The sequence below is a fragment of the Theobroma umbraticum genome, unplaced genomic scaffold, assembly GCF_002168275.2.
Source record: "Theobroma umbraticum cultivar Fairchild unplaced genomic scaffold, ASM216827v3 scaffold_4.1, whole genome shotgun sequence".
Classification (NCBI taxonomy): Eukaryota; Viridiplantae; Streptophyta; class Magnoliopsida; order Malvales; family Malvaceae; genus Theobroma; species Theobroma umbraticum.
In genome coordinates, this window is record NW_018397258.1 from 7,891,906 (window position 1) to 7,900,902 (window position 8,997).

The window sequence follows — 8,997 nt, forward strand, 5'->3', positions numbered from 1 at the left end:
GAAACAATTTGGGTATTTTGTTTTACTGAAAGAGTAGATGCTTCCATCTTATTGTATGTTGGCTTTTAATATTTGATCACTGTTTAGTTAGTTTTCTAGATGATAGTTAAGGTATTTTTTGTTTCGTGTGTTAAAGTAATAGGTAAAATGGATTTCAAAAGTAAAGAAATGGAAACTATTGGGGGTCACACAGAAGACTGTAACCTTTAGTGCTCAGGGTCTCTTTTCTCTTTGGCCTGTACTTGCTCTTGCTTGACCATCACTGTCCAGCCATCGTGCCTTTGTCATCTTTATTGGTATCTTATTAATAGAGTTGTACAAATTATTGCTCCGAATTTAAGCCAAAAATATCCTGCTACCTCAAACTAATACATATTGGGCTAATCTAGACAGGTTGTACTCTAACTTAGACCTTTGGTGCCTGGGTTGTCAGCTCTCTCCCTTAATGCAATTGTGTGAAGCTTCTTTAAATAACAAAAAGGAAAATTCCAATTTGACCTAGCATCAGTCATTGGAAAGTTTCCCTTTTCGATTTAGGATTGCCATTTGGTGAGAGTTAGCCTTGGGCATTACTGAAGTGAAATCTGTTCCAGGCCATTCAAGGAAGAGAGAGAAATTGAATATTGAGGGAAAACAGATTTCAAGGAGTCTAAAGGTGAAACGTTCAAGGTCCAACAATGTAATAAAATGATAGATATGCTATGTTCTTGTACATTTGTGCAGCTTCTTCTACCAACAAGAAAACTGCCATTTGGTTTAGAAGAACTTAAATTCTAATGTGTTATACAAAATTTCCATGTATGTTGCACTGATTCATTTTGATTCATTTTGAGAACTTCAGAATGATGCACATGTAGATGTACAAGCATGCATTGTCATCGTAACAGCTACTGAAACGAATCTGTCTTGCACTGTATATTGGCCTTCTTAAATTTGGATCAGAAAATTCATTTCTTGAATGTCGCAGCTACGCCCTTGCAATGGAATTCCAGCAGCGAGTAATTGATGCCTGGGAAGGCCATGGATCAAGTGCACAAGATGAACTCAAAGAAGCCCAACGTCTTCTCGAAGAATTAAAGACAAAGGCCCGTGGTACATCCACTAACCGGGTTCCTACAAGGGCGTTGCCTTTGCCACAAAATAGCCTCGCTTCCAAAATTTCCATATCCGGTGTTCCTGTTGACTAGAATTCAGCAAGCTCAATATAGTAGACTTGTATTATTAGCTGTGATAGCAATGTTCCTGCAGTTTTTTGTTTGGGCTAGATTTTGTCAGTGAAATGGTTAGGAACAGTATTTGTTCTATTTAATCTTTAGTATACATGTGCAGCTGGTCATTTGAGGCACTCAAAGTAGATTCTCTTTCTTCCCCGGCTCTTGTTGGAAACAACTTTGGACATGCCAATCTGTTAGCAAGTTTTGTGCTGGAAAGCTAATTAATATAATGCTGTTACTTGTACTCAATTTGATGTTTTCTATTAAACCAAGTATGTTTTTCATCTTTGTCAATGCGGTTGTCAGAATATAAATGAGATATATGTGATAACAAAAAATTGGGTGAGTAAAGAAGTTAAATTTTAACCTGTTGCATGATACCATCTTTACTCTTTAAACTTTCTTATCAATAGGTATTGTTAAGAAGGAGCAGTGTTAGTCTCTAGAATCTGATTAGTGACCGTGCCCCCTGAATTTTAGTCTCTGTTCCCAGGTCGTGATGCATTGCTCTGTCAGCATCAAGCAAGATCATGGTTGTCACCGAATTTAGCACTTCCACCGTCTTTTGAGCATTTAGCCACTCTTTCCCCATTCTCTTTTAGCTCAAAGTAATGGCATAATTAGTGGTGTAAGAACAAATTTTTGGCTAATTAAAATTGAACAAAATCATCTTCAGCAGCAGCAAATAATTACTACAAGACAAAGAAGTCGGTGATCATTGCTAGAGGACCTCCGTCGTTCTACCTCGTAGAATTATAGTTACTCATTATTGGGGCCCTCCCCTCTGGCTTCCATTAAAATGCTCCTCTTTGTATCTACTCTTCCCCTCTGTCTCTGTCTGAAACTCTAAACAGAAGTGCATGGAAGCAATCATTGTCATTCATGAAGAGAAACAACTCAAAATTAAATGACATCAATCTTATCCACACATAGTGCCTTAAGCAATGATTCTCACACCCATGCCTGCGTTTTCGGTAAGGAACTAACAACCCCATTTGTTTTTCTCACTATGCAACATCAGTGAAAACTGAAAAGTCACTCACTCTACACTCATCTGACTCTTTTTTGTTATACTCATTTGCCTCACGAAATTTTCCAACTTAAAACAAATTAGCAATCAAAATTAAAGTTAAACAATCTCTAATTATAAATCAAATTCAACAGGAAGTATCGCATTTCTTGGTCATCGGCCGTGTCCAAATGGAAATAAAGACCTCCGAGCTCCATTACTGCATTCTTCTGTAGTATTAATCTCGCCAGGATGTCTGTTTCTTTGAACAATGGCTTGAACAGATAAGAAAAGTTGTTGGTCCACAGCAGAATCCAAGGAGAAAGATCTCCTGATGGGTTGGATCGAGAACTGATCATCTTTCTGTCTAACGTCAATGCACTCATCTCCCATAATTGAGACATGGTGGCGCTTTCTTGATTGTAAGTTTCCGGGCTTCTGCTCCAGCTTTTTTGGTGATTGAACTCTAGGCTGCAACTGCATTAATGCTTCTCTTGAATTGTCTCTCTCTTGTTGCCTATGTGGTAGTAGATCACCTCCATCTTCTCCTCCAAGTTCTATCACTACAAAGTCCTCGTCTCCGCCCATCAGGCTATCCGTGTAAGGCTGTGAGTCTTGAGGCGAAGAGCTAGGTGCAATGATTTGGTTGATTGGATAGCGCGTAGTGCCTGAAATGCTTGTTCTGCAAAGAGGACAATTGGCATTGCTTTGGAGCCATATATCGATGCAATCTAAGTGGAATGCATGGTCGCAGTTCCGAAGAAGTCTAAGCATGTCATGCTCTTGAAACGCATTCAGACAAACCACACAACCATAGATACTTATCTCATCACCTTTCCTTTTGAACTGAAAAGTTGGGATTTCTCGAATGACTGAGTCATCAAGCCCGCGATTCCACATCATTGGAGAGAAAGCAATGAATGTATCTTCCTCTTGTCTGGCTCGAAACAAAGATATTCGTCTTAGCAGATGAAGTTGGTGCCAGCTAGAGCCGCAGCATTTGCTCACAAAGATATAATAGCTAACTAGCAAGAAAGCTGTACCCATGATGCTTAACACAGCAATGGCTAATATAGGAAATGCAGGGTCTGAAGTAGGCAAGGGAGGCTGATAAGTTTGGTTTTGCTGATCTTTGATGGGGGAAAGAGATTGAAATCCGAGGTTGTGGAAGTGTCTATAGTTTGCTGCCATAAGGAAATATGAACCAAGTACAGTCTGACTTATTTGAAAGATGCAGAGGATGAGATCATGAAGTGAATGACTCATAAAAAGTGAATTATCACATAAAGAATGTCTTGAGAAAGAATTAAAGAGTGAATGAGCGAGAAAGAGTCACGGGATTTGAAGGAAATACCAAAGTGAGATATCGAGAAAAGAGGAGTGCGTAAAAAGCTAAAGCCAAAGATTTTGATTACTTGAAAAGGAGAACCCAATTCAGTGCAGGACAGGCACACATGTGCTTCTACCATTGTGCATACGCTGGAAGATATGGTTTTGAGAGATAAATATGGGAAATTTAGTTTTCTTAACAACATTGGTGCTGAAAAGAGAAATAAGAGTGCCTAATATTTCAGTGATCATCAGGTCACCCTCTGAGGGGAGCTTTGTAGGTCCCAAGATTCATACTGCCCTGTTCCATCTGGTCACCATTCACTGTTTCTTCATCGCAATTTATAGTAGACTAGTACTAGAGAAATGAGATTGGTGAACCTCTTCCGTCTGGCCTATTGGATCATTGTCAAAAGCCAACTTTCACTCATTCTCAAAAGTTTCGGAACTGGATGTGATCTTTCACAAGAACTTTCGGCCTAACTATTAAATGCTCCGCAAATCAAAGAAGCAGTGTCAATTTGCCAAGAACAAGTAATGCCTTAGGTCAAAGTATTTAACCATTTTGAAGTACTGAGATGCATGTGTATTCAAATAATTCCCTGATGCCAGCAACTCTTTCTTAAATAAAGGAGGGTGGGTGTTTGATAATATATATATGAGGGCCATACAGCTAATTAATTCTCCAAAAAATTGTTGCTTGAAATCCAAGTAGTTGAGTATATTTTGAAGTGTTGAGGCCTAAATTAATTTCCCATGCCAACAACCCTTTTCAGAATATAAATGAGAGATGTTTAGTGAAATAGCAGATGGGGGAGGGCATAGGTAAGAATGTTGTGCTGGAATTCAATTCCTTCAACTGACTCCTTGTGACTTATTTTTGGATTTTGGTTGTAGAATGCAAAATCCAGCTTCCAGATAACACGGCATTACTAAGTAGGCATATCTGTCTTTTTTAGGAGTTGAGCTTGCCGGCTTTTAAAGTGGAGAGTACATTGAATATATCTTCATAAATAGGGTTGTTTTCTTTGCGCTGCTTGTTGCTTTTCCTTTGGTCAGTTTCATTTTGTAGTCAATGGTTTCTACTTTACTTGTTCCAATCACCCATGTTGTTGTTCATCACGTAATGGTTAGCAATACGTGATCGTCGGAAATTCTATAATTAACTATCTCTTAAGACAGAGTTTTCCTTAACATTACTAAGCTTTAGCCTAAAAACAATCCTTATTATATTCCGTGAAGTAAGCAAACTTGAAAATTTTCATAATTATTTTAAAGACCGAAACAACCATTCTTTGTGTTGCATGCATTTTGGGATTGAGGGAAAGCTAGCAACGGACAGGTCACTTTGGCAATAGCTTTTCAATACTCTTTTATTTGTACCGAATTGATCAGTGACGGTAAATGGAGAATCGGACATTTGATGTGGCAGCATAGGATAGATGACAGGTCTACTACTAGTGTTGTGGCAAGCATTTTGTCAAACTCTGCTTTAATTTTGCACAATCCCACCTTTAATGCTGATCAAACTAGTAAGAATGGCATTTCATCATACTTGAAATGGTTAACCTTAACCTTAGTATACATCATTTTAGAATTTCTCTGTTTCCTGAGTCCCCATCTAAGCAAAAATGATGGCTTAACCATGCATCCTATGCAATCAATAAACAATCTTCGAACTTTCTTTTATCAAATCGACAAATCTTTTCATCATTTATAGAAAACCATGAAGAAGGAGTCTAAGATGCCAATCCCACGACTCGAAGAAATTTTGTATTTTTACAGAACTATACATTTCTGACCAAGAATAACATAACAATTCATACGTCATCACCTTGGAATAAAGAAAGGTGGAAAACCAATGTGAACTGAATTTATAATGTCAACTTGCCAATTCAATATCTTCAGCCAAATCATTGCTGTATTATTAGAAAGTTAATGATGCAGTGCATATGCCTACCGCCGATTATAAAACGCAAGCTTGCCAAAGATTTCTATTGTTTATTTATTGGTCAACTTTCCAGTGAGGATTTTAATGCCCTTTATTTCCTCTAGCTTCGCCTCAAAGGCTTTCACAGCATTGAATAAAACTATCTTCTACTTTCGAACATAGGCATCGTTGAATTGAAAATCATGGAATTGCTTTCAAGCTGGTGTTATGATGGTTCCTTACCAGAAAGCTACGTGATGCCACCAGAGAGAAGACCTGGAAAGCTCATTGTTCCCCTAGGAAAATCAGTTCCAGTGGTTGATCTTGAGCTGCATGATCGAAACGAGACAATTCAGCAAATTCTGAAAGCTGGTGAAGAGTACGGATTTTTCCAGGTTCAGTCAGTACCTATCACATTTCTCTCTTAATATTGCTTTCTTAAATTTTCATCAAGAATCGAAGCATCTCAGCAAGCTATGCTATATTTGATCACATTCATATTTGTTGTTTTTTGAGGTACTTTTTTTTTTCGTTGACTAATTCTAGACCATACATATAAATCGGCAGGTAATCAACCATGGAGTTTCTGAGGATTTAATGGATAAAGCCATGAACGTTGCAGAGGAATTCCATGCAATGCCTGCGGTGGACAAGGAAAGGGAATGCTCCAAGGACCCAAGTGGAGGCTGCAAGCTGTACACAAGCAGCTATGCTTATCCCAAGGAGGATTTTCACTATTGGAGGGACGCTGTGACGCACCCGTGCCTTTCTTTAGAAGAATGCATTCAATTTTGGCCTGAAAAGCCTACTAGATACAGGTCAACTATCAAGTCATATGTATAATCTTGATATGATATCTGAAACTTTCCTGCTTTTTGCATGAAAATTCCTCGCCTTAATATGTGTTGACGTTTTGACAGTTTGACCTACCCATTTCTCATTGTTCATTATTTCAGGGAGGTGGTTGGGGAGTATTCGGTTGAATTAAGGAAGCTGAGTTGTAGAATTCTGGAGTTGATCTGTGAAGGGCTAGGACTTAGCGCTGGATATTTCAGCAGCGACCTCATTCAAGTTCCAAAAATCATAATTAACCACTACCCTCCGTGCCCTGAGCCAAGTTTGACGCTGGGATTATCTAAACACCGTGACCCTTCTATCATTACCATTCTTCTCCAAGGCCACATACATGGGCTTCAAGTCTTCAAGGATGGCCATTGGATTGGCGTTGAACCTCTTCCTCATGCCTTTGTCGTTAATGTAGGCTTTCTGTTACAGGTAGGTATCCCTCAAACATTTTTTGTCACGGTCATTTTTTATTTATTATAATAATTAGAACCTGACGGTGAATAATCTGTCAATTTAATTCTCATATCCATTTAAGAATTTTTTCTTCCTTATTGCGGCTCACTCGTTTAAGTCATGGTAAATTTTAGATTATAAGCAATGGGAAACTCAAAGGAGCAGAACATCGAGTGGTGACCAATTCAAGCGATGCTAGGACAACTATTTCCTACCTCGTTTACCCTTCTGATCAAACCCTCGTAGAACCAGCAAAAGCTTTGGTCAATGCATGCAATCCTGCACTGTACAAGGCCTTCAAATTTTTTGATTTCGTTACAGCCTTCTTACTCAAGCCTGACAATACTGGTGAAGCTGTAAAGGAGCTTATAAGCGCTCCCCACAATCGTAACTGCTAGTCAACTAGCAGCTGGTTCATGTCATATATATGCATTTTGTGTACAGTTTTGCTTTGTTTTTCTTTTCCAACCAAGCATCTTTGTGTGAAGTCATATGGAACTACGTTATAAACATATAGCAACAAAAGCATATTGTTACAAGGCTATTATAAACCACTAATCAGGTTTGCTTGGACAAATATTAGTAGTTGTGGGCAGTTTTATCCATTTGGAAGTTTAATAAATCTTATAGACCACTATAATGTTAAGGTGTACTTGTTAGAAAATTGTATTTTGTAGTATATGCTGGCTTAAATACAAGATTAGAGCTATACAATTTGATAAATCACAATGGGTTTTTCCCTATTACTTTGGTTAAGCGAGCTCAATGAATTAGAATCTTAATATAATATCAAATATATCATGACAATTTAAAGAAACAAAGTTAAAGTTTGTTTCAATATTTTTAAAAAAAAAACACAGTGGAAGTCAATTATATAGTTTCTAATAACAACTAAATATTTTTAAGAAAAATGCTTTTTGCCTAAGTATTTGCTTACTTTATGTGACAATATATTATTTATTGGTCCAATTCCAACATTTCACTATGAAATTGTAAATCACACCCGTATTGGTTGACCTCACATTTTATTTTATTCAATAATATCATGTTTTTATTGAGACTATGTACAATTGATATACAACAAAAATAACTGGTAATTTTTATTTTTATTTTTTGAAATTGAAGGATCCACCATTATACTAATAACTAGATTATTTTAGAGCAGGTGAATTTAGCTTCTCTACTCTCGTATCATAACATATTTCGATTCATTCATGCAGAATATTTATTTATTGAATCACTTTCTCCTTCTGAAAAACTTCATTGAGATGGACTGGACTTTGATTGCGGTCGCCCTGCGTAACCTCAATTCAAATACTTAAATGAATAAATTGAGTGTGATTGTTTACAAAAATAAAAAAAGGAATGCAGCTTATGCTATAGTCTATAGATGGCAGTAGGATTTATTAAACGAGGAAAATGACCCACTTCGCTGCAAGTTGGTAAAATTAATGTTTTGTTTTTGGACGAAGTTGGTAAAATTAATGTTGATAGCATTAACTTTTGTATTTTAAAATTATAAATCTGATATATTAGGTTAGGAATTAGTTTTGTTACGCATCATGATAATAATAATTTACAAAAGCCTTACCAATTGTCTTTGAAAATGATCTTGTCACATTACATGCAATTTATCGTCCAATCATCCTGTAGTCATGTGTTGGACCTGATAGTTATAGTGCAGGCAAATTCAATGATGAATTCACACTTTTACAGGAGGAGTGATTAAAAGATAATATTATATATATGTATGTATATATATAAAGTTATACATATATATATATATAATAATAAAGAGAATTAAAAATTAAGAAGTGGCGACTGTCATCACCTATATTTTTTTGGCTTTGTCACTGCTGGGAATAGGCATTATTGATAATTATTTTTAATTTTTTTATATTTTTTACAATTATATTTTTAAGTTTATTGTCAAGGTGATTGGTCGGACATTTTCATCAATTAAAATATAATTCACGAAACATTACTTAATTATAAAGGAGAGAACATTTGAGAAAGAATAGATTTGTGATGTACATTAGCTATTAAGGAGATCAAACCATATCACTGTGATTCTTTAGATTCGTAGTCTATTATAATAAATTTGTAAGTGATATTAATCATTTTATATCATGCAGTAAATCAGAAAAAAAAGGTTTTTCACATATGATTGTCGTACTACATTATTAATCACTACTTACCGTTCAGATTTTATTTGT

General features: G+C 36.4%; 2 protein-coding genes and 1 pseudogene across 2 annotated transcripts in view; 2 read left to right on the top strand and 1 right to left on the bottom strand.

Annotated features, from left to right (window-relative positions):
- APG9 (autophagy 9 (APG9)) overlaps positions 1-1,187 on the top strand; it is a 7,261-nt gene extending 6,074 nt beyond the window's left edge. The window contains exon 13 of the mRNA XM_021424134.2: positions 968-1,187. Within this exon, the coding sequence (XP_021279809.1) occupies positions 968-1,187 (220 nt within the window). The remainder of the gene's footprint in view (positions 1-967) is intronic.
- A 949-nt stretch (positions 1,188-2,136) lies between these two features.
- LOC110414159 (RING-H2 finger protein ATL16 pseudogene) lies at positions 2,137-3,808 on the bottom strand (annotated as a pseudogene).
- A 1,761-nt stretch (positions 3,809-5,569) lies between these two features.
- LOC110414147 (hyoscyamine 6-beta-hydroxylase-like) lies at positions 5,570-7,421 on the top strand. The gene is made up of 4 exons (XM_021425213.1): positions 5,570-5,877; positions 6,050-6,300; positions 6,439-6,757; positions 6,916-7,421. Exons 1-4 carry the CDS (start codon positions 5,686-5,688, stop codon positions 7,177-7,179), a joined length of 1,026 nt encoding a protein of 341 aa, XP_021280888.1. The 5' UTR covers positions 5,570-5,685; the 3' UTR covers positions 7,180-7,421.
- Positions 7,422-8,997: the final 1,576 nt, after the last annotated feature.